This window comes from Pelophylax lessonae (assembly GCF_965119305.1).
Source record: "Pelophylax lessonae genome assembly, chromosome: 1".
NCBI lineage: Eukaryota > Metazoa > Chordata > Amphibia > Anura > Ranidae > Pelophylax > Pelophylax lessonae.
In genome coordinates, this window is record NC_138768.1 from 331980772 (window position 1) to 332007298 (window position 26527).

A 26527-nucleotide genomic window follows, 5' to 3' on the forward strand; every position below is an offset into this window, starting at 1 on the left:
CGCCCTCCCCCATGGGGTCTCCCTTCGGGGGAGCCCTACCTAGTACTCGGGGAGGGCTGTTTCGGCAGTCCCCCTGAAGAATGGGGTCTGCCCGGCTTTGGCTGGGTGGACCTAAGTGAGTACCTCAGTCCCTGTCAGGAGCTTCGCGCCCCGGGGGATCAGGGTCAGGGCCCTTCCTCTTCGGAGGAGGGCCATGTGTGTACGCCTTGTGCACTTTTTGTGTGTTTGCGTGTGTGCACTTTTTTATGCACCGGGTGTAAGTCTTTTGAGTGTGTTTCACACACCACGGGCTTTAAAGAAAAAATGAATTGTACAGGAGTCCTGTGCATCTTCTGGCCCATTTCAGGTTCCGAATTCAGCCAAAAATTCGGACTGAAATGGTGAATAGGGACGCACCGGACCCCTGCTGCAAGGCGCTCGGTGCTGCAGTGTTAACCCAGCCTTAGACTTGAATAATTAGAAAAAAGTGTCTGTACAGCTACCCAATAGCATTAGGATTGCTGTTACTGCAAGGGAAATGCCAAAATAATCCTAGAGACATTAACTGATTAGATGTTTGCAGAATGATGGTGGCATTACTTATACAAGTAGCTTTTTACTTACCCAAGTAGCTTCTCTTTAGAAAGTACACATCAACTGGAAACCAGTAACAGGTGCTTGAAGGCTAATTACTTTTGCATAAAGCACACTTGCCATCCCTACTGTACAGCAAAGGAAAATAGTTAAGTCATGATTCTTTTTATTTCATCTCATTTGCAAATATATGCAGAAGCCACACAAACAACTTTCAAGTTGCCTCTGCGAGTGTAGTTCTTACACAAACAATGAGAGTATAAACAGGGGAACATAGAGTATATAGCTGTGTCTAATTTTGGTGCAACAGTACACAAGTTCCAGACTCGCCCAGGGCATTTGAAGACCTATCTTGTGCATACCAGATGCTAATGTGTGACCCAGTCCTGCCTACCCTAACCTTTGTTCCTCCATTACCTTTTCCATTACTTTAGAGAAGACTGGAACGTCTAATAATTATTCTGAGAAAAGCATAGGTGGAACAACTTAGGTGTTTGACTGTCAGTGGTTTAAATACATTGATTTAGGGGAAGATCCCCCAGCTTATTTGTGAGTGAAGCACCTCTAGAGTAAAAAGATTTATGAGGGAAAGAGAATTAGTCCATTAAAGCTTTATTCCAGAAATAGCTAGTTTGCATAACTACATTGATTTAGGTTGGACCCTTGAAACTATGCATTTACCATAAACAAATAAAATTGTGTTGTGCTGTCAAAGTGCTAATACATTAATAATACAACTCATTAGCATACGGATAGTGTAAAAATATCATGTGAAAATCAGTTAATCAAAAAGTGTCCAGAGATGATAATTCAATAAAGTGCACAGTGCAAAATCAGTCCGAATAAAATGTGAACAGTGCAAGAATATTCTTGAAGTAAATGTGTATATTGCCCCCGTCTTCTTATGTAACCATATGCTCTCCACACCCTGGTGCGCACCCAACTCACAAACTGCTTACCGACGAGTAAGAACTTAGATATGGAGGCCTGGCTGCACTTTAACACTAAGCTCAGGGGAATATAGAGATACGGAAGGAACTCATAGTTTAGTAGTATAAAACTTATCCAGTTTATTAAAAAAAAATACTACTAACACAAGGCAGATAAAATCAGGCAAGTAGATTAAATCAGACTTTTCAATAACAACAATGGCCTCTTATAACATAACAAAAAGTCCCTCCAATTGGGATTAATCAATCAACTCTTACAGGGTGCGTCTGCCCACGCACAACGAAATCCTAGGGACGATGCCTAAGAATATTTAGGACTTTATTAAAGTATTTTTGTTTCATGTGTGTTTTACTTATAGAAAGGTGTGAACTGAGAGATTCCTCTCTACCTCAATTTGTCATTGAACTCTTATCTCCTCTTAGTGGCTCTGTCTATACTGCAGTAAACAGGGGTTCTAATCAACTGATAGAAATCATCCTACTCTATGCTCCTAAATTCAATCTATTCCATTCTTCCTAGACTTGTGTCCAGTGTCCTGACTGAAGTAAAACATTGACTTCTGGCCACTGATAACTAAGAGATATGAGAACAACTTGGAAATAAAACCCCTTCCCACCAACCAAAATACCATATGTAAACGTGATAGTGCACCCAAAATACCCTACATATTTCACTCTAAAAAAGAGCTTCATCGGGGTATATATTAAATAAGTACTCAAAATGAAAAGCAATGTAACCACCACATGGCCAGTGGTATGTTTCATTCAATGGGATGTACTCCTATAGCCCTTGATGACGTCCCAGGACAAAGCATGGATGAAACATGTTGGGTTGGACTACAGCGGTGACAGAATCATACCTGCTAGGGTGATGACTGTGCTGATTGATCTACTTGGCTGATTTTATCTGCCTTGTGTCAGTAGTATTCTTTTTTTATTAAACTGGTGAAGTTTTATACTACTGCACTATGGGGTTGATTGACTAAAGGCAAATCCACTGTGCACTACAAGTGAACTTGGAAGTGCAGTCGCTGTAGATCTGAGGGAAAGATCTAAAATGCGGGGAAGCTCTGCTGATTTCTATCATTCAATCACGTGCAGGCAAAAATGCTTTCCTTTTATTTTCCTTGCATTTGCCCCTCAGATCTACAGCGACTGCACTTCCAAGTGCACTTCTAGTGCACAATGGATTTTCCTTTAGTAAATAAATCCCTATGAGTTCTTTCCTTGACTCTATATTCCCCTGAGCTTCTTCTGTGGAGTGTTCTGGGAGCCCTTATATTGTGTCCTGAAGTGTGTCATCCACCCATCCCAGCAAGGATCTCTCCTAAAAAGTGCAGCCTGGCCTCCATATCTGAGGTCTTACCTGCCGGTAAGCAGTTTGGTGTGCACCTGGGTGTGGAGCGGCATATGGTTACATAAGAAGATTGGAGAGATCTACACATTTGCTTCAAGAATTTTCATATGATTATTTTTATGCAATATTCCTATGCTAATGGATGGTATTATTAATGTATTAACACATTGTTTGACAGCCAAACACAATTATTTTGTTTATTGCTTTTATCTGTGTGTGGGAGTTTAGTGAGTGCTGCTGTCACAATCTTAGTTTATGTCAATTGTTTTCATATGAATGTTAGTTTTTTTTCTTTTTTTTACACTAAGCGCAACCAATACTACTTTTCCTATGCATGTACCATACCTTGTTGAACCCATGGAAGCTGGAAATCATTGTAGTAGGCACCATTTCAAAGCATTCTCTGATTGGAGGAGGTGGAGATCCTGGCATCACTGCCTCTCTTCTTCACCTCATCCAGTCAGAGAACGCTTTGCATTAATTGAGTGCAATTAAAACTGTTCTCTGACCCTGGGAGCGATCTCCTGTGTTCACTAAGCAGCAGGGCAGCTGGTCTGCACAGAACCCAGAAGCCAGCGGCAAACACTGAATTATCAGTGTCCAGCTTCCATGGAGAATCGCTAGATATAGCACATGCATAGTTACATTGGTCTGTGATGGACCAATGTAACTATGCAAAAATAGCCATACATGTAATTCAGCTTTCAGTTCCTCTGCAACACCTTCAAATTACTAATGTTTTCTTTTATCAGTTTCATATCTTTCCCCATGTAGCTTAAATTTTCTTGATTTGTCTTAGATCAAAATATTCGCCTCTATGACTGCCGGTATGGCGCTTTCAAGAAGTTCCGGACTGTGAGGGCCCGAGATGTTGGATGGAGCGTGCTTGATGTGGCTTTTTCTCCAGATGGAGAACAATTCTTGTACTCTAGCTGGTCTGACTACAGTCAGTATACACACTGTTTTCTTCTATCTGTGCTTAGATATATGTCTTAGCAGGACTAATAACTTTGTATGGAGGACATATACATTGAGATGTAGTTCAGGGGCCTGTCTGGTTACAGATTGAATGAATAGTTTAGGTAGGTCCTCATATTACATATAATTGGTAAATCTAAGGTTGATTGTACAAAGATTTTACTGTAACATGTATGATAAGTTGAATAGTTTGCAAATACCGCAACTGGAACGTATTTAGCTAATTTAAAACAGGAATTAAAGACGCAGATAGTTGCCTCCACTCAAACCATATTACATGCACAAGGTCCCTTGCCAGTGCCAGCATCTTCTCCATGGCTTCTTCCAAGTGCCAGGCCTTCAGTAGACTTGATTGGCTGTCGTGGAGTGGTGTAACTTCTGCATATGTGCAGGAGTTTGTTCATCCTGGCACGGATACCATACGGAGAGTGTCCCTGAGCTTTTCAGATTCACAGCTCAGTGTACATTGTAAAAAAGGTACGTTTTATTTTGTTAAAGAAGAGACATACCAGTTTGTTGCTTTTACACTTTAGTTCACCTGAGATGAAAGTTCAGTTGGGCTTTAAAGCAAATTGGGATAGCAGTAATTCACCTGAGGTACGCTTAAGCAAGTATTATGTGTCAGAGTGATGGTCATTTAGTATGCCATAGTTTTATTTGACTTTGCATCACCCACCTGGGAAAATGGCAGAAACTGGTTTATGTTTCAATGTTTTTATTGTTTTCAAAAAGGTAGACAAGTGTACAAAACATTCAATGGCTTTTAATATATTAGATGTCTTTTAGAACATCTGACATAGTACATACTGTCAAAACACAACGACATTTTTGTCTTTCGTTGGTAAGTCTATTCAAGATTGTCAGTAGCAGTACTGGTTGGACCAGTTCGCATCGACCCCCCCCCCAAGTCCACATCATACCTGTTAGCCAAATCTCACTAATTAGTCTCAGCTGTGCACAGGCCTTTTCTTATTTAAAATGACTGATGTTTTAAGTTTTTTCTCCTTCTCTGCTTTGAGAGTCTGCTGCTGAGTGCTGATAGAACACCAAAAAATAATAAGAGTTGCCTACTTCTTTTGGGGAACCCATTTGAGAGCACCTGTCAGGCCCCTTATACACGGGGTCGCCTCTATGGAGCGCGGATTGGATGTCGGTGGGTGTCAACAGACAAATGTCCTTTGACACCCTGCTGGCATCCAATCTGATCCTATCCACTAAAAAAGATTGTGGCTCAGCTCCCCGTCCGCCTGGTGGATCAAATCGGGTGGCTCGAGTTCCCAGGGGCTAACACACAGGAAATACCGGATAGTCAATATACCTATTGATACAAGTTGTGGGTATTTCCTTTGTGTGTTGGTTATACCTGGCGTCCGGACGAGTTTGTCATCCATGTTGTATTTCGTCTCGTCTTGTCGGTTTTTGTCAGTAGCCTATTTGCACTGAGATATAGCAGGTATTCTCCCAGCCAGGTGATTTAATTGTATCCATTGTGATTAATAAAGTTACACATGTATTTTTTACTTTTGCCATTTATTTGTCAACGGAATAGCTTCTTTTTTCCTGTGTCTATGCAGGGTATTTTATTTTTGTATGCTTATTAAGCTAGATTGACAGACACCATACATGTGCAGGCAATGATGGGAAAATGACTCTTAATTAGTCATGATTCTATTGCTTTATTATAGTTTGTTTTGTTTTAAGCATGCTGTACAAAGCATTCCAGTACCATTTCTAACCAATGTATATATGTTAATAGTGTGAGGTCCACAACAAAAAACACTTGAGATCTGGATCATTGCATGCACATTTTTTTTAAAATATGTTTCTGACTTTCTGACATGGCTGTAGTGTAAAACATGCAGTGACCTGATGTTTTGATTTTTTTTTTTTTTTGTTGAAGCTGCTACTGCTTCTTGAATAACACTTATTTTTCTTTGGTGAGCTAATATTGCAGCTACCAGCATATATGCAGAGCTTCCCTCATTCTCGCTATGTTTAGGTGAATGCCACAAACCTTTTAATAAGAACTAAAAACTTCAGTGTATACATATATTGGTTGCCAGGTTTGACTTTTACACTCGGATGTTATTTTACTCCTGCAATTGTACAAGCCAGCTATGTATGTTATTATGTACCATTTTATCTCATTTTAGTTCATGTCTGCAACATACATGGTGAGCCGGAGTCACACACTGCACTGGATCTCTGGTAATAACCTTAAAGGAAAGCTGCACTGAAAGAAAAATGTAGGCTGCCATTGACTGGCCTACTAATGAAAAATGCTAGTTTCTTGGCTGCCTCTAATTTCAATGTTTTTTTATATAATTGACCTGAAAATAAGTACGCAGTCAATGGAACAGCATGAAAGCCAGACAGCTGTCATTTTTTTCAGCATGAACTCAGTGTAAACTTACATATTTGTTTTAGTGCAGGTTTCCTTAAGATTTTGAGATATTACGTTTATACTTTACAGTACAACTGTATAGTACCCAAAATTAAATTATATCTGTAATATTTTATTGCATTTTTATCCACAGTCCCTCAGAGCGGCGCTTTGCTGTTTTTTCTCTTACTGTGTCTTGTGATGGACGGGAAGTGCTTGGTGGGTGAGTAGGTATTTGAAGTGAAAGGCATGAAAATGGAAGGTTAATAAGTATATATATTACCACACTCATGTTGAATTAAAAACAACATTTTGTACATGTCTGGAAACAAGACATGTTCCCGGGTAAATCACTTTGAGTGAACTCCTAGGAATTTTCAGAGGGGATTTTGAATATAACAACGGTGGTACATTGCTCGCAGGTTATATTTGGTCTTCAGCAATATCTGTGCACTTTTTCCACAGAGCCAATGATGGATGTGTGTACGTGTATGACAGAGAGCAAAACCGTCGAACTCTAAAGGTATAATCAGTTTTTTTTCTCCATCTAACTTGGATTTGAAGCATTTTATCATGCAAGGGTTTTTCTCTTTTTTTTTTTTTTGTTGTTTTATTGAATCAGTGTACAAATTCCACACACAGCATGCTTATCTGTGTGTGTCTAAGGCTGCCCATACAATATACAATTTTCTCGTACATTTTTTCTTTAGATTTACCAAAACCATATAATAAGAAGTCAAACCTAAACACTTTATACTTGTATGCAATCAGGCAGGCCCTTGCACTACATAGTTGAAGGTAAATCTAAAGGAAATTGATTAAGAAAATTTGTAAGCTGGCCATACAGGAGTGTTTTTTTTTCCTTTGTTCAACCAGTGGGTTGAACAGAAGAAAATAACTAAATTCTCTCATCCACAAACTCGATGTGGATGGGGGGGAATTCTCCCGCTGAGCCTTTGTATTCTGACAGCAGGGAGACTTTCCCACCGTCAGAATACATTGTTTAGCACTGCCAGCTATAGCTTGTGGCAGTGATCAAGAAAACATTTTCCAACAGGCTGGCTGTAAACAAGTCGATAGATCAACTTGTGTACGGTCAGCCCACCCATACATGCAATTAAAATTTGGCTGTCCCTGCTGAACCGGGCAAATCCATGTATGGCTGGCCTAAACTGAACTTTACCCATAACTTGCTTCTTGCTGGAGGTTGCCATTTTGCTGAAGCCCAGAGCCCCCAAACAGCAGTAAATCATAAAAGTGGAACTAAACCCATTGATTTAACTGTTTCAAAAAAGTTACATTCCTGGAATGCCTAGATTGCTAACTGTCACATTTGTTTGTGTCCACAACCAAACTGCTAACCCATCACAACTGATCGCATGTGCAGCACCATGGCAGTTGCATTTTAAACAGAAGCAGCATCCTTGGCTGTAAAGGATAGGGGGGTTTAATTCTGCGTTAACCAGTTCCGACCACCCGCCGCCTTTTTACTGCGGCTGGGTGGCTCGGGCAGGCAAAATTACGTAGACCTACGTCGCTCGCCTGAGAGGAGCTGGAGGGCGAGCGCACACTGCCGGCGGCGCGCTCCCACCCCCGATCGTCAGCAGGGAAGCCGGCACGTGTGTCAGGCGGCTCCGATTGCCGTCTGACACCTGGGATCATTCCCTGCTGAGAGAGAATCCGACCGTCCTTCTCCCTGGGATGATCGCAGAACTCATGTGATCCTGCTATATAGGATCACATGTCTCTGTGGTCATCTCAGAAGCCATGCCCCCCCAGTTAGAATCACTCCCCTAGGGTCACATTTAACCCCTTGATCACCTATACTGTTAACCCCTTCCCTGCCAGTGTCATTATTACAGTAACAGTGCATATTTTTAGCACTGATTACTGTAGTAATGTCACTGGTACCCCCAAAAGTGTCAAAAATGTCAGTTAGGGGTCCGATCTGTTCGCCGCAATGTCTCAGTCCCGCAAATAATCGCAGATCGCCGCCATTACTAGTAAATAAAAAAAAAAAACAATAAAAACAGACATAAATCTTTCCCGTAGTTAATAGATGCAATAACTTTTGCGCAAACCAATCAAAATACGCTTATTGCGATCTTCTTTTTTTTTTTTTTTTTACCAAAAAAATGTACCAGAAAACAAACTGTTAAAAAAGTTTGATTTTTAAATTTTTTTTTTGGCAATGTTATATAGCAGAAAGTGAAAAATATATTTTTTTTTTCAAAATTGTCGCTATTTTTTTGTTTATAACGCAAAAAATAAAAATCGCACAGGTAATCAAATACCACCAAAAAAAAAAGCTCTATTTGTGGGAAAAAAAGGACGTAAATTTCGTTTGGGTACAGCGTCGCACGACCGTGCAATTGTCCGTTAAATGCAGCGTCATCAAGGGGGAAAATCTTCCGGTCCAGAAGTGGTTAAGGCTGTCAGCAGATCGGGCTCTACAAACTCGGCAGTGCCTAAAAATGCCTAAAATGGAGAGCAAATGAGAAGCTGCATTTTTTGTATTTGCAATATTCAAATGTTTTTTGCATAAACCAAGTTGCTATTTATGTTTCTAGGTGTTATGTTTCTGGGCAATAACAAAGCATATCTGTTACTGCTGTATCAAAATCTACAGTTAGGCCTCATGCACACTAAGAACTTGCTCCGCTCCTCTGAAAGCCTTTTCTCCTGGCAGGAGAAAAGCTGCTTAAAAACACAGTAAAAGCCGTGTATTGTACAGGCGTGTATGCGTGTTTGCACATATGCACTTAATTGCGTGTTCAACATTTTATCTGCCCAAACGCTCTTTCCTAACCGCTGATGGTGCATTTTTTTTTTCTTTCCCCAACTTCTAAACTTTTCTCTTCTATTAAGTCTGTAAACTCCTATGTGTAGATGGCTTACATAGGATATCATAGAAGTGTGTTTACAGGTTGAAAGTCTGAAAAAAAAATGTCAACGCCTGTAAAAGCAATATTTTTATATACTGCGTGCATGAGCCATTACAGTATAGTATACAGTTATGATTTATCATTTGTGGGTCACTATCACCTATCGGTGTCCTAAATTAAGTATAGTAACTTCATTCTAACGGCTTTAATGGGCGTGCCATCACGAAGACAAAGAAGTGACTTTTTAAAAATGTCTGCAATCCTATTGTAAGATTTATTTTTTTAAAGCTGAACTTTTTTGTTCATCCGTTCTCTCTCCTTGCTTATCTAGATTGACTCTCATGAAGATGATGTGAATGCTGTTGCATTTGCTGATGACAGCTGCCACATTCTATATTCTGGAGGAGATGATGCCCTGTGTAAAGTGTGGGACCGTCGCACAATGCGCGAAGATGATCCTAAACCAGTGGGGGTGTTAGCTGGACATCAAGATGGGATCACCTACATTGACAGCAAGGTAAAAACTATACAGAAGCTCTGATGTCACCATTTTTTGTTATTTATTATTTATGAATAATATAAAATGATCAAAAATATTTTGCTCTGTTCTCTTGCTGCTAGCCAGATATACTATTTTCTTTTCTTATTATAGCATCATTGTTGTCCCTGCTCCCACCTGCCAACCTTATCTGTGTTTCTGTCACACTATCTCCACTGCCTTTTTCTTACTGCATATTTATACAGTGGTCTGTACAATGGTCTGTCTTTTAAGTTTTTGACCAACGTATTGTTGTGACTTTCTGTGCAGGGAGATGCACGATATCTCCTTTCTAATTCCAAAGACCAGAGCATTAAGCTTTGGGATATCAGGCGGTTTTCAGGACCAGAGGGACTTGAGGCCTCGCGCAGAGCCGTAACACAGCAGAACTGGGATTACAGGTGGCAGCAGGTTCCCAAAAGAGGTAAGAATGATAAAAACTTTTTTATTTTAATTACTTTAAGTTTTCACGTCTTTGTCATGTTTAAAATGTCATATCAGTAGCACCTTTTAGGAATTTAGTTACCTAGAAAAATGTTTACGTGTTCAATACTTATTTTACCTACTGTATACTGTGTGTGTGTGTGTGTGTGTGTGTGTGTGTGTGTGTATATAAACACTTTTCAAAAAATTAAAGGAACATTTTTTAATAAAGAGTATAGCATCAAGTCAATGAATCTCCTGTAGCGGAGGGGGTTGTTAATCAGTTTCAGCTGCTTTGGTGTTAATGAAATTAACAACAGGTTCATTAGATAGGTAACAACGAGACAACCCCCAAAACAGGAATGGTTTTACAGGTGGAGGCCACTGACATTTTTTTTCCCTACTCATTTTTTTCCTCACTGTTTTTCACAAGTTTTGCATTTGGCTAGGGTCAGTGTCACTACTGGTAGATAAGGCAATTCCTGAACCCTATAGATGTTGCACAGGCAGTCCAACTCCTCCCGGATGGCACATCAATAAGTACCATTGCCAGAAGGTTTGATGTGTCTCCCAGCACAGTCTCAAGAGCATGGAGGAGATTCAAGGAGACAGGCAGTTACAGGCAGACAGCTACACTGGTTTGAATGTTTCTTACCAAACAATCAGAAACCGACTTCATGAGGGTGGTCTGAGGGCCTGACGTCCTATAGTGGGCCCTGTGCTTACTGCCCGGTACCGTGGAGGTCGCGTGGCATTTGCCATTGAACACCAGAATAGGCAGGCCTGCCACTGGCACCCTGTGCTTTTTACACATGAGAGCAGGTTCACCCTGAGCATGTGACAGACATGAAAGGGTCTGGTGAAGCCGTGGAGAACGTTATGCTGCCTGTAACATCATTCAGCACGACCGGTATGGTGGTGGGTCAGTGATGGATATGCCACCACATACAATGGAGGGACGCACAGACCTCTACAGGCTAGATAATGGCACCCTGATTGCAATTAGGAATCAAGATGAAATCCTTGGACCCATTGTCAAACCCTACGCTGGTGCAGTGGATTCCAGATTCCTCCTGGTGCACGACCATGCCGGGTGTTGTAAAATTTTCCTCGACCCGTGAAAATCCTCAACCGCGTCACTTCCGGTGCAGCCACGTCACCAGACAGCTGCTGTCGCGTCACCAATGCGCATGCGCAGAGGATATTCTTGGGTCGAGAAATATTAAAGAACTGCTCTGTTAGGCTGTAGTGAGCGAAAGAGGGAGGCAGAGACAGAGCTGAGCTTGGAGCAGTGGGAGGAGCCTAAGTCTGCTTGGAGGGCCGGGGGTTTGCATTTTATGGGAGGTATTATGGGAGAGCTGTGTCTCCTCTGATCTTTGTCAAGCGCTGGGGGGCTCGATCATCTCCTCCAATAAGTTTCCCCGCAGCCCTTGTGCTGGAGACTTGCCAAACACAACTCAAGTGAATTAACCCCTTACATGCCGAGCGTTCAGCTGGATCTGTATGACAGCGGGACATGGCGAGGCACAGGCTGGATGATGAGGGGGGACACAGGCTGGATGACGAGGGGGGACACAGGCTGGGTGACGAGGGGGGGACACAGGCTGGGTGACGAGGGGGGGACACAGGCTGGGTGACGAGGGGGGGACACAGGCTGGATGACGAGGGGGGGACACAGGCTGGATGACGAGGGGGGGACACAGGCTGGATGACGAGGGGGGGACACAGGCTGGATGACGAGGGGGGGACACAGGCTGGATGACGAGGGGGGGACACAGGCTGGATGACGAGGGGGGGACACAGGCTGGATGACGAGGGGGGGACACAGGCTGGGTGACGAGGGGTGGACACAGGCTGGATGACGAGGGGGGACACAGGCTGGATGATGGCAGGGACACAGGTTGGATGATGAGAGGGGAACACAGGCTGGATGATGCAGGGAGGGGGACACGGGCTGAATTAACCCCTTGCATGCCGAATGGACAGTGCTTATCCCTGGGGATTTTGTATGGGGTGGGGGCAGAATCAGTGCTTAGAGGAGTGGGGGGCCCATCATGTTACTAAAGGGGCAGTCACGATAGAGAACTTTGGTGGGGACACAGGCTGGGTGACGAGGGGGGACGCAGGCTGGATGATGGCGGGGACGCAGGCTGGATGACGGCGGGGACGCAGGCTGGATGACGGCGGGGGCGCAGGTTGCATTTCGGCGGGGACGCGGGTTGGATTTTGGCGGGGGCGCAGGCTGGATGACGGCGAGGACGCAGGCTGGATGACGGCGGAAACCCAGGCTGCCTGATGATGGGGGACACAGGCTGGGTGATGAGGGACACAATGATGTGGCATAGATGAGAAACAAATGAGCACTGATAATGCACAGATGGGCATAAATGAGGCACAGGGGGGCATGAATGAGACACAGATGAGGCGGAAATTAGCATAATTGAGGCAGAGATGGGCATGAATGAGGTACAGGGGGCATGAATGAGACACAGATGAGGTGAAGATGGGCATGAATGAGGCAGAGATGGGCATGGATGAGGCAGGGGTGGTACCGATCAGTGTGTACAGCTTGCGAGGAGAGAGCTGAATCGGACATGCACCGGTTTGTTGACAGATGTTTGCCCGCCATTGGATGGAGTGATCACGTGGTAAAGGGCCGCTGTCATTGGCCCTTTACCAAAATCCACGGGAAGCAGGATTCTGGGAGGACTTCCCTGTACGCCCTCCCAGAAAAGGCCGACCGCGTGTAGCTGTCATTGGGCTATGCCCTGGTCGGCAAGTGGTTAATCTTCATAGTCTTAGCTATCTGATAGTACCCGTGAAGTGGGGCTTTTCCTTAATTTATGTTCCCGCAGTATTTGGCCAAAGTCGATCCCCATGCCAGTCCTGGTGAAAATTAGGCATTGCCCCCCAAAAATTTGTGTGGCTACAGGAGGTCCTCTAGTATAATTTTGCCAAGTATGATGCCCTGAACACCTGTGGTTTGGGCCCTACATTTATAGTAGCTTGGTCTGCTATGTTAATCTATGGCAGGGTCGTATTCTGGAAATTTGAGGGGCTACAGTTTGGACCCCGAATGAGTCCGGGGAGCGCATATTTGGCACAGAGGTAGGGGTGGCCTTCCTTTTACCACCCCAAAATTTCCTGGTCTACTTTTTCTAAGGCCCCTTGAGAGTTTTTGGCTCCCATGCTGTACGGCACAGCAGAGAGTGCTGGGTACCGCAGGAGTCCATTTACTCTTAGCTATTCAACGGTACCTGCAGAGTGGGGCTCCACAGTTCCCATGTTCTGCGGTGGTCAGCCAAAATCTACGCCAATGCTGGTCCCTGTGAAAATTAGGCATTGGACCAAACAAAATGTATGTGGCCCCTGGGGATTGTGTGGCCCTTGGGCACTACTGTGGAGCTGGGATTGGTGAGTGCTGCAGAAATCTCTGGACTTTTAGCTATTTAACAGTATTTGCAGAGCGGGGCTCCGCAGTTCCTGTGTCCTGCGGTGGTCGGGCAAATTCCACCCCAATGTAGGTCCCCATGAAAATTATTTATTTATCCTCTAGTAAAATTTAGGGCCCTGTGGTACCCGAACCACGGGGATTACGGGCACCAAACTTGGTATAGGGATACTAGATGACCCCCAGGGGCCACATAGATTTTTTTTTGGGGCTTATGCCTAATTTTCACGAGGACTGGCATGGGGGTCGAAAATGGCCTGAATACTGTAAAACATAGGTATTGGTGAGCCCTGCTTCACAGGTACCATTGGATATCTAAGAATATAGAGATTAATATGGTACCCAGCAGTCCCTGCTCTGCGGTACTGCCTGAGGGCCACACACTCCGAAGAGGCCCCTGAAAAAGTTAACCAGAAAATGTCAGGCTAGCGATTCCAACATTTTAAGAGTGGTAAAGGAAAATCTCCCCTACCTCTGTGTCAAATTTAGGCCCCTGGACTTGTTCGATGCCTAAGCTGGGGCCCTACAACTGTGCCCACTTGAAGATTGCCATACAGGACCAAGCTGACCGAAATTGAGGGCCTCGTGGTACTTGGCAGTTAGGGGACTCAAACATGGCACAGAGATACTATAGGATCCCCAGGGGTCACATGCATTTTTCGGGGCTGATGATTAATTGTTACAGGGACCTACATAGTGGTAGATTTGGCTAACCACTATGGAATACAGGAACTGCAGAGCCCCGCTCTGCAGGTACTGTTGAATAGCTAAGAGTCCAGGGATTTCTGCAGTACTCAGCACTCCCCCCTCTGCAGTAAGGCCTGAGGGCTACAAACTCTCAAGTGGCCCTGGAAATAGTTGACCAGAAAATTTTGGGCTAGCAACTTCAAAATGTTTGGTAAAGGAAGGCCTCCCCTACCTCTGTGCCAAATAGGGCCCCCCAGACTCTTTCGGGGCCCAAGCTGTGGCCCCTCAAATGTTCAAACTACCACCGTGTCATAGATAAACATAGCGTGCCAAGCTACTATAAATTTAGTGCCCTGCAGTACCCGAACCACGGGGGTTAAGGACACCATACCTGGCAAACTAATACTAGAGGACCTCCAGGAGCCACACACATTTTATGGGGCCAATGCTTAATTTTTACACGGGCTGGCATGGGGATCGACTTTGGCTAAATACTGCGGAACATAGGTAATGCAAAGCTCCACCTCACAAATAGCTAAGACTATGGGGATTAATATGGTACCCAGCACTCCCCGCTCTGTGGTACTGGCTGGCGGCCAAATGCTCCTAAGTGACCCCATAAAAATTTGACACAGACATTTTGGGCTAATGACATTTTTGGGATGGTAATGATAAACCTCCCCTACCTTCGTGTCAAATTTGGACCCCTCCCCCCAAACATGTTCAGGGCCCGAGCAGTGGCCCTGCAACTGTGCCCACTCCAAGCTTGCCTTACTGCACCAAGCTGACCTAACCATGGGGGTGAGAGGCACCAAACATGGCTTAGGGATACTAGAGGCCCCCAGAGGTAGACCTTCACTAACTCTGTGCCAACTTTGGGATCCTGAACTCATTGTGGCCCCTCAAAGTTCCTTACCATGACTGCATCTATAGTAACATGATTGCCCCCCACTCCTCCTAAGCACTGATTTTGCCCCCCACTGACAGATCCCCCTCTTAATGCTACAGCCACTGTGAAATCCCCAGGGATAAGCATTGACCATTCGCAATGCAAGGGTTTAATTCAGCCTGTGTCCCCCATCATCATCCAGCCTGTGTCCCCCATCATCCAGCTTGTGTCTCCTATCATCATCCAACCTGTGTCCCTCTGTCATCCAGCCTGTGTCTCGCCATGTCCCACTGTCATTCAGATCCAGCCGATCGTTCGGGATGTTGTTTTGTTCAGGAGATGCGGCTCTATAATTTTCCTCGACCTCCCACACAATGCTATGCACAGCCGACCCCTGCCCCTCCTCTCCAAGTACAGACTTAGGCCCCTCCCACTGCTGTTAGCTTCACTCAATCTCCCCCTCCTTCTTTCCCTCACTACAGCTTAGCAGATAAGTTCTATAATATTCTTCGACCCATGAATATCCTCTGCACATGCGCATTGTTGAGGTAATACCAGCTGTTCGTAACGTGGCCGCACTGGAAGTGACACGGTCGAGAATTTTCATGGTTCAAGGAACATTTTAGAACACCAGCCTTATGTGGTGACAGTATGCAGCCAGTTTCTAGTGAATTAAGGAATTTATACTATTGAATGCTATTGAATACTATTGAATGACCTTCACGCTCGCCTGACCTAAATCCAATAGAACACCTCTGGAACATAATGTTGAGATCCATCCGACGCTACCAGGTTGCACCTCAGTCTGTTTGGGATGCCCTGGTCCAGATCTGAGGGGAACAGGACACCATGTGTCGTCTCATTAGCAGCATGCCCCGACTTTGTCAGGCATGCATACAAGCATGTGGTGGCCATGCAAACTACTGAGTACCATTTTGAGTTGCTGCAATGAAATTTCCACGAAATGGACTAGCCTGCTGCATCATTTTTTTTCACTTTTTTGGGTGAGTTCAGCCCTCTGTAGGTAGATAATTTCCATTTCCATCAAAATAAGTGGCGTACTTTCATTCCTAACACATTACCCAGTCCATATCAGTATACGTAGATATCCAGCATGATATTTTTCCCTATTGACATCTGATGTGTTTTCAAAGTGTTTCTTTAATTTTTTTTCAGCAGTGTGTATGAAAATATACATATATATATATATATATATATATATATATATATATATATATATATATATATATATATATATATATAAATGACCGGTTTAAATAGCTCTCCTGATTTAATTATTCCAGGACTTGTAAAAGTGCTGTTTACTCAGTGGTATACTGACCAGTATATTGATATATTTTCAGCTCTCAGGAAGAAACGCCTCCCCGGCGACACATCTCTGATGACTTACCGTGGTCATGGAGTCTTGCACACTTTGATCAGATGTCACTTCTCCCCTGCATACAGTACTGGTCAGCAGTATGTGTACAGTGGGTGTTCTACTGGTCGAGTTGTCAGTAAGTAAAGACACAGTTATCTCCACAATCTGCCATGTTTATAACATTCGTAACTGTAAAAGCGATACACAGACTACATTTTTCTAAGCAAGCCAATTGCTGGCAAAATATATGAAAACAATAAGTATCTGTGCTTAATTTTATTTTATTTTTTTTTTTTTTTGCAAGCAAAACCAAATGTAATGGAATTTAGAAAGAAAAATGTGTAGTTTTGCTAAAAAAAAAAAAAAAAGCTGGTTACTTTGCTTAAAGTAAACCTGTCATCGGAGCAGTTTGGGTGCTGTCATTGTTGACCTCCCTCTGAAAATGCTAGTTGCCAGGCTTTTTTTGCTTCAATACTTTCTATGTAATTGATACAGAAGACAGACGACATCATCTGTATACTCTGATTCAGTAACTCAAAATGTATGGAAATAAGAGGGCAAGTATGACAGCCAGGCAATTCATTTTTCTAATGACGGGTTCTGTTTATGAAAGGAGTCAGAGTGATATTTGTATTATTGTGGTGGTGTTTTTTTTGATCAGGGTTTAGCATTTATCATTGACAAAAAATTGTGGTACTGTATACCTATACATGTCAGTGATTGCCTTACCCTGTACGTTGGTGGCAGCGAGGGGTTTTACACACTTCCACCAGCTGCACCTACCTGGAGTGTATGTAAATCTGGCAAGCCGATTATCAGATGGAAGCGCCCTGAAGCTGTTGGATCGCTTCCGCACACCCTGGTACTGGCCACTGCATTAGTATCTTTGTAGTACAGGTGCCACATCATTGTTATCTATGTTATAAAAAATGTTAAAAAGATTAAAAAAAAATAATAATAATTACACCCCAGCATTTAAAATCCCTCCCCCCTTTAAAGAATTGTTTTTAGGCCCCTCACATACATGCACGCACGTGCGAATGTAAATTTACGTGCCAGGGGCGCCTATGCACAAAAACTTTGATTGTGCTACATGTTGCATATTGCTTAGCATGCCAGAGTGAGAGTAATAATTCTAGGCCCATTATTTACAATTACCTCTAAACTGATGACCTAACTTTTAAAGTGTTACCTATGGAAAATATAGGTACAGAAGTTTGTCGCCATTTCTATTTACTCTTTGCAACCTCACCTTTTACATTTTACAAAAATCTTGGGTAATATATTGCATTTATGTGCCCTAAAATTCAATTTACTGTGCTTTTTTTACTGAAATTTTGTATTTCATAAGCTGCAACAGTTCTATTTTAGCAACGCTAATATTGTGTGACAAAAAAATAAATTGGAACTACCACTATTTTATGCTCTAGGGCATGAGTGTCCAACTGCAGCCTATGACGGCTATGAATGCAGCCCAACATAAAATCGTAAATGTATTTTTACATGTTGATTTTTTTTTTGGGGGGGGGGGGAGATTTATGTGTAAAAATTAATTTACACTTAGCGAACACATGAGGGCAAAGAAAAATTTGTCAATGTCGCTCTACTGGACTTTTATAAGTTTTTTATCGTCCCAAAGAAAAATATCCCACTCCACACAATCACACCTTTTTGTTTTTTTAGCAGCACCCATATTTCTGAGCAACTATTTTCAAGGATGAAGCACAAGAAGGGCAAAATTAGAACCAAAAATATCTGATGAGCACCTTGAGAATTAATTTTAATTGAGAATTTCTACTACATCCATCAAACCAAATATTGATGTGTTCATTTATTAAAAACCGTGTCAAATACTACACTAGTTTTGTTGCCCTCTTTTACTTTTATAAAAAATATTACAAAAAAATAAGTTTTATTAGTCAGGTACATTATCTATATTAATGATCGTTAATTTGTGATCTGCCCGACTTTTTCTGCTAACTTCTTGTTAGAGTATTTCATGTGTGGCTGAAGACAATTCCTCTTCTCCCAATGTGTCCCAAGAAGGTCAAAAGGTTGGACACCCCTGCTCTAGGGTGTCTGCTTTCAGAAAATATATAATGTTTGGGGGTTCTATGTAATCTTCAGGCCTAAAATTATTATTTAAACGTGTGGAAAAAATGCAAAAACGTCTCTGGCAGCAAAAGGTTTAATGATGAAGCATGATGTTTTTTGATGGCACAGTTTAGGCGCTGACAAGAGCATGTCTTTTTCTTTTTCATTCTTACAGTATATGATTTGTTGACGGGTCAGATAGTGAAGAAACTGGCTAACCACAAGGCATGTGTACGGGACGTGAGCTGGCATCCATGTGACACCAGGCTTGTGAGCAGCTCTGTGAGTGATTATAAAAATAAGTAAACAAGAACAATTGGTGTTGAAGTCTTATAGAGGCTATTAAGTGTGTATGCACAGATATTCTAAATCCGTATAGACTGTCATGAGCACCACCAAACCTGGTAAAAAAAACCTGTTTGATTGTTGAAGACCTGCTGCCTGACCAATTGTAGAGCAGTACAATTGCACCTGGAGAAAGAACATACTTGGTAGTAATAATCCACATGTATTATTTAATAATCTTATTAGGTCAGTGTGGTCTGTAATACACAGGTGATCATTGTTAAGAAGGAGTTCAGGTTTGGTCCGAACATCAATTTTGACTAAACTGGGAAGGAAGCTGCCACTGCCGCCCAGTCAACTGCAGTCATAGCATTCCATCATACACAGAAGGGCGGGGGTGGCATCAACGTGAAATCATTGACCTAATATACTCCAAGCTTATCTTGACTGCTGAATAGCAGTTTGAGTGATTGTTCAAGATTTCCTTAAATTTGTCAGAATTCTGAAGGAAGAGTCTGGTCATAAGTCATGTTGTCAGAAAGTAAATGGAATACATTTCTTTTCTACCTCTACCTGGCAGTAAGTTTTTCTGATTTTAGTTTTATTTTTCAGTGCATTGTGGTACCGCAGTGCAAGTATGTTGTGATGGTGTTGTTGAGGTGCTATTCAAAATGAATGTCAGTGCATCAGACCAATTTGTGCATTTCACATGTCACCTGCCACTTGGAACCCCTCCTGTCTTTATTTTTGGATGCTGGGTGTTAGCAATGCATGGGTGGTATAAAATTTATTAAATTTTCTTTATATACTGCTCAAAAAAATGAAAGGAACACTTTGAAACCACATCAGATCTCAATTGGGAAAAATATCATGCTGGATATCTATACTGATATGGACTGGGTAAAGTGTGGAACGAAAGTATGCCACATCAATTGATAGAAATAAAAATGATCAACCTACAGAGGGCTGAATTCAAAGATGCCCCGAAAAAGTGAAAAAATTATGCAGCAGGCTAGTCCATTTTACTGAAATTTCATTGCAGCAATTAAAAATAGTACTCAGTAGTTTGTATGGCCCCTATGTGCTTGTATGCATGCCTGACCACATCGGGGCATGTTCCTGATGAGATGACGGATGGTGTCCCTGGGTATTTCCTCCCAGATCTTGACCAGGCATCACTGAGCTCCTGAACAGACTGAGGTGCATCCTGGTGGCGTCAGATGGATTGAAACCTAATGTCCCAGAGGTGTTCTATTGGATTTAGGTCAGGCAAGAGTGGGGGCCATTCATTGGTATTAATTCGTTCATCCTCCAGGAACTGGCTGCATACTCTCGCCACATGAGGCCGAGCATTGTCGTGAACCTGGAGGAACCTGGGACCCACTGCACCAGCATAGGGTCTGACAGTGGGTCCGAGGATTTCATCCGGATACCTAATGGCATTCAGTGTGCCATTATCTAGCCTGTAGAGGTCTGTGCGTCCCTCCATAGGTATGCCTCCCCAGACCATCACTGACTCGCCACCAAACCGGTCATGCTGAACGATGTTACAGGCAGCATAACATTCTCCATGGCTTCTCTAAACCCTTTACTTCTGTCACATGAGCTCAGGGTGAACCTGCTCTCATCTGTGAAAAGCACAGGGCGCCAGTGGCGGATCTGCCAATTCTGGTGTTCAGTGGCAAATGCCAATCGAGCTCCACGGTCCTGGGCAGTGAACACAGGGCACACTAGAGGACGTCAGGCCACTCTCATGAAGTCTGTTTCTGATTGTTTGGTCAGAGACATTCACACCAGTGGCCTACTGGAGGTCATTTTGTAGGGGTCTATTGGTGCTCATCCTGTTCCTCCTTGCACAAAGGAGCAGATACTGGTCCTGCTGATGGGTTAAGAACCTTCTATGGCCCTGTCCATCTCTCCTAGAGTAACTGACTGTCTCCTGGAATCTACTCCATGCTCTGGAGACTGTGCTGGGAGACACAGCAAACCTTCTGGCAATGGCACGTATTGATGTGCCATCCTGGAGGAGTTGGACTGCCTGTGCAACCTCTATAGGGTCCAGGTATCGCCTCATCCTACCAGTAGTGACACTGACCCTAGCCAAATGCAAAACTAGTGGAAAAAAAGGGTCAGAAAAGAGGAGTAGGGAAAAAAATGTCTGTGGCCTCACCTATAAAACCTATCAAGTTTTGGAGGTTGTCTTATTGTTGCCCATCTAGTGCACCTGTTGTTAATTTTATTAACATCAAAGCAGCTGAAACTGATTAACAACCCCCTCTGCTACTTATCTGACCAGATCAATATCCCAGGAGCTTAATTCACTTAATGCTATACTCTGATTAAAAAGTTCCCTTAATTTTTTTGAGCAGTGTTGAAGGAATAGTCATCAGTTGCAGAGAGAGATCTTACGTGTTGGAAAATCTCTCTGATATTGCTTTTGGAGCCAGAACTAATCTTGCTGGGCCAGTTATAGTCACCCATACTGCTGACATTTTTGTGCTAGATTTTTTTTCTTCTGCAAATCTGGACTTACAACAATTGTAACATTTTCATTTACCCTATGCATGCACCTTCTAAAATATATCACATTAAAAAATGTTTTTCTTAGATGCCTTTGAGTAGGGTATACCGTGTATAAATACAGAACGTTTTTATTTGTATGTTGCATTTTCTTTTTTTTTAATACAAACACTTTTATTGAGGAATAAAAAGCATAACAAAGAGAACCAGTAAATAGGAATGTGGTATTACATGAAGGTGAAAAGTGCAACAAAAGCATAAAATGCTGTATGTGTAACAATTAGAGACTATAAAAGCTTGAATTCAGTCCTGTTATAAGAAAGTAACAGATTGTATATCTCAGATATACTACCGACCCGTTCTTAAGTTCAGGAAGGGTAGCAGTATCAAGGAATAGGTACATCCCATTTGCCAGGCTCAAGAAGTGAAATAGTAAATAGAACTAAAAACCAAAATGAGTAGGCTTAAAGATAAAAGTGGTCAAAATAAACCAAACCCAAAAGGGTGGGAAATAGATAATTAACTGTGTGAAAATATATCTTGTGTCACCAAGGGTAATATTGCAGCATAATTATCAATTTCCCAAATAGCTACTAGATGATTCCCAGCTTGCCCACTTGTGGTCAAAGATGTGCACAGTATCAAGAATGGTGTGATGTATACGCTTCATCAATTTTATAGCCTCCATTCTTTGAAGCACCTGGGTCCAGGCACAGTAGGAGAGTGCCAGTTTAACGCAATAGCCCAAATAATCGCGCAGAAAAGCGTTGGGGCTGGGACCTCTGGAAGTGGTGCAAAGAGGAGGCACATTGGTAAGGTCAGGGTAATGAAAGACCCTGTCATTTGGGCTACTCTAGAGGCAGTCTGACTCCAAACTGGCTTAAGGCCTGGGCAACTCCAGAATATGTGGAGGAAGGTGCGTATGTTGTATTTTCTGTTTGTCGTATGAATTGTGCAGTCTAAACAGATAACATGACTTAGAGTGTATTTACAATTTTTCAGTCAAATTTGTGTTCATATTCACACAGCATAGTATAACTTACTATTTGAGAGGTTTGGAGCAGGCTCTGTGCAGACTGCAAGCTACTCTGAGTGGAATCTCAATTTATCCCTACCGAAAAAGAGAAACATTATCTTACGCTGCAGACACTAAGCTTTAAATCTTTAACCCTTCATTAGGACAGGCAGTGTTTAAAACTAGTTTACAACTGATAGTGAGTTCCACAAGTATAGTACAGACATAATTATAGTGAACATTATCTCCCCAGCCCCCCCCCCCCCTCTTTTTAATTCAGGTATGTGATTCACACCATGTAACATATATATATTGGTGTTAATGCTAATCTGACTGCAAATGTGGAAGTAATTTTATAGTGGTAGATGCACAGTTTTACAACGCAGATTAGTAAGTTTGCATTTATATCTGTCTCTACTACAGGGCCGGCACATTTTACCAACCATTTTTAATTTTAAATTTACATAGGTTTAAAGCAAACCATTGAGCACAATGGCTGACCATTTCCAATGGCATCTCAATTTCTATTGTTGCCTGACCAATCGCAGTGAAATCGTGCAAACAGAATCATGGGAGGCCTGTCCCTCAAAAGAAGTTCAGAATTTCTTTTAAACGACCGGCGTCCCGCGATTCTGTTTGCTTGATTTCACCGCGATTATTCGGGCGACAATCGTGGGAAATTCGAGCCGTGATTAGGGTGCCATTGGAATCGACAGGTATCGCAAGCCTAAATGTGAACCGAGCCTTAGATGTTCCTTGACTTTAAAGCAGAGCTAAACCCTCCTATCCTTAGCAGCCATTGTAGCCTCTATTAGATCTGCAGGTGCCACATTGTAACTGTTTTGGGAAACAATTCAATTGATGGGTTTAGTTCCACTTTAAATGAGCAGAATGTCAAAAACCTCCACTGCTTGGGTGAGGAAGCCATATTTTAGCTCAACTTTTTTTGGCTAGGATAATAGTCTTTTTATCTAAATCATTCATAAGGAAAAAAGATTCATTGCACTTTTTACAACCATTGCTGTTTTGTATATGTTTGCACTGACATATTTAGCCTGTATTTATTTATATGCATGCCTTCATCCTTGCTTTATCCCTGTGTGATCTTTATGTCATTCTCTTTGCAGTGGGATGGCACTGTTCGAGTCTGGGAACACCAACAGTCAGAGTTTTATGAAGATGATCTTTATGTCCCACCGCTGGACCCTGATGGTAGCCCCGCCAGCAGCGCCAGCTCTTGGTAGCCTCCCTCCTTGTCTGACATGCTTTTAGAGAATGTAAAGAAATATGGTTAGAGCATTGAATAATGTGGGGTCTGTGTGTATGTGGTACTGAATGTGATTGTATAGGGAAACTTGTGTTTCCAGTAACCTGAAAGGACTGCAAAGGTCATTTAAATGGTGATCCTGTTTATAGCAGGGGTCACAAATCTGGTGGTGGGTTTCTTGGTGGGACAAAGCAGCAGCACCTGTTGGTGACATGTAGAGAAGATATAATACTGAAATGAATTTGTTGTGTTCCTGACTTCCATATCTTAATAAAAATATCCAAAATGTTTGATATTTTGGCTTTTGTTCTAGTGCTAGTGTGTAAAGAGAGCCTATATGGTAGTCACATTTTTTTTTTTTTTGTTCATGGATTTCATTCTGGAAATATTTGCCTAGTACTGACATTCTGATAAGGTAAGTGTTTACATGAATTTCTTTTACAGACATTGTTTCTGCATACCAAGATGGTCCAGATGAATTATTTACTTTACTAAGACATGCAGTGACTCTCTGTACTGTATGGGCTGCATGCAACCTCAGCTACATACAGTATACAGCAGTGCATTTCGGCAGTTGGATAGGAACTTCCTTTCCCACACCAGGTACTAAACTGAGTAAGGCTGAGCTCTGCTCAGCTATTCTCAAGAAGCTTTGTATTTTCTGAATGAATACAAAGATTCCTGTGATCGGAGAAGCAACCCTTGATGTCACGTTCTCTGACTCTCTGAAGAAGCTATGCATTCATTCAGAAAATATTAATCTTCCTGTAAATGGCTGAAAGGTGCTCAGCCTGACTCAGTTTTGTTCCAGATGTCCCCATCCCACTGCTGGAACGCAGAGCTGTATACTGTATGTACCTGTAACATAAGGGTTGATTTACTAAAACTGGAGAGTGCAAAATCTGGTGCAGCTCTGCAAAGAAACTATTCAACTTCCAGGTTTTATTGTCGAGGCTTAATTGAACAAGCTGAAATTAGAAGCTGATTTACTACCATGCACAGATGCACCAGATTTTGAACTCTCCAGGTTTAGTAAATCAACCCCATTGTTTTATTTTTTGGGTAGTGTAGTAAAGGGTAAAACCACTGTCAGATTTTGCTGTTTGTGTCCCTGCTAGTAAGATTTGCTTTCTTTGGTCACAATGTCAAAAATCTGAATTGTCACCAGATCATGAACAGAGTTGATTTTCTTTTGGGGAAACTTGTTTAACCGGCAACTGTCAGGGGACATTTTTCTCACTCTGCCCCGTTGTGTCTACAGTACAAGAAATCAAGAGACATCACCTCAATAGGGCATAGATGGCAAAAAACCTGAACCAAATGAAAAAAAATGTTTTTGCTGTAGATATAATTTAAATATTTTGATTGTTACATGACATTTTGCAACATTTTTCTTGGGCTATTGATCATGGCAGTGCTGGGTCTGCAGTTACCCGCAATTGGGATTTTGGAAACATCACCTTTAGCGCACACACAGTCTGTGTTATTACGGAGAAAAAATGGTCATTTCTTGGTTACAGTAAATTTCTAGTATCTTGCCAAATCTGAATGATTACAAGCATTTCCAATGTCCGCACATGCATGTCCTTAACACTGAAAGAAAACTGATGTTTCCAGAAATAAATGGAGGCTGCCAGTGCGAACTTCTGAAATTCTAGTTGCCTGGCTTTCATATTAGGCCACTTGCATTTAGGGCTAAAGATCTAACCTTCCTTGTTTTTTTCCAAATATTTTATATCCAGAGTACTACATCTATAATCTCTAGACATCAGCATATCCAATTGTAAAGCATATAACATGTGTAATAGGTAAACCAGTGCTGATATTACATAAACATCAATAAATCATTAAGTAGGATAATTCAAGCATGGATTTGACTTTTCTGCATACAGCCTAAGAAATAAACCACATAAAAAGAGGTATGAAGCTGCCCATTCACTTTTCTATTTTATATAAAAGCAAAGAATTAAGAGGAAAAACCAGAGGAAGAAAAGGAAATGGAAGGAAGAAGAGGAGAGAAACAAAAAGGGGGGGGGATTTAAAGTGGTATGATGGTTCATTACACTATGGGCATTTAGGTTGTATTACTTGTTGGACAAATGTATGGACCCAAAAGAGCCTTCCCTTCTTCAGAGAGAAACATTTCAATAGTCTCCAGATCTTGGAATATTTTTCGGGTTTATGTTGCGCTGAAAGTATTAAGTCTTCCATCCTATTGATTTCCTCCAGTTTATGGAGCCAGCAAGTGATAGTTGGTGGTTTCAGGTTTTTCCAATAAAGAGGGATACAAGAGTTGGCGGCATTCAACAGGTGACACCCAATTGATTTATTTTTATAAATTTTTGCCGGAATGGCCGAAACATGTAATAAGAAAAAAGCTGGATCGTCAGGAATTTCATAATCAGTGAATTTTTGGATAATCTTCCAGATCGTCTTCCAGTAATATTCAAGCTTAGGGAAAGACCAAAAGATATGGAGCAGCATTCCCCTTCCCTACTGGCATCTCCAACAGCGATCGGTGGTATTGTGATAACATTTATGTAACATATAAGGAGTATGGTACCAGCTCGACAACATTTTAAAGTTGGTTTCCTGAATCTTCGTACAGATGAATGACTTCAGGGAAAATCTAATAATATTTTGTTGTTCTGTTGTAAAAGTGTAATTTAGGTCTGTTTCCCATTTCCTTTAGCCATGGTAAACTTGTCTGTTTGGTAGGGGTAATCAATAGTTTTTAGAGAGAACACGTGGTAGAGTTCCTTCGTCTGAACAATATTCCTCAAAAGTAGTCATGTTGCGACAAAAACCCAGTGGGTTAGGTAGACAATGTAAATGATGTAGTTGGAGGGCC

At 42.1% G+C, this 26527-nt stretch overlaps 1 protein-coding gene and 1 long non-coding RNA gene across 6 annotated transcripts in view; one reads left to right on the forward strand and one right to left on the reverse strand.

The window, feature by feature from the left end:
• The window catches only part of DCAF11 (DDB1 and CUL4 associated factor 11), a 44939-nt gene extending 20976 nt beyond the window's left edge, over positions 1 to 23963 (forward strand). For all 5 annotated transcript variants that reach the window (XM_082263230.1, XM_082263226.1, XM_082263228.1 and 2 more), the window contains exons 7-15: positions 3680 to 3826; positions 6012 to 6066; positions 6396 to 6464; positions 6707 to 6764; positions 9458 to 9643; positions 9935 to 10088; positions 16479 to 16631; positions 18765 to 18871; positions 23537 to 23963. In XM_082263230.1, coding sequence (XP_082119356.1) covers positions 3680 to 3826; positions 6012 to 6066; positions 6396 to 6464; positions 6707 to 6764; positions 9458 to 9643; positions 9935 to 10088; positions 16479 to 16631; positions 18765 to 18871; positions 23537 to 23653 — 1046 coding nt within the window. In that variant the 3' untranslated portion in view covers positions 23654 to 23963. The remainder of the gene's footprint in view (positions 1 to 3679; positions 3827 to 6011; positions 6067 to 6395; positions 6465 to 6706; positions 6765 to 9457; positions 9644 to 9934; positions 10089 to 16478; positions 16632 to 18764; positions 18872 to 23536) is intronic.
• The window catches only part of LOC309559848, a 62054-nt gene that overhangs the window by 13094 nt on the left and 22433 nt on the right, over positions 1 to 26527 (reverse strand). Inside the window, exon 2 of the long non-coding RNA XR_014225479.1 lies at positions 17225 to 17410. This is a non-coding gene — a long non-coding RNA (uncharacterized lncRNA). The remainder of the gene's footprint in view (positions 1 to 17224; positions 17411 to 26527) is intronic.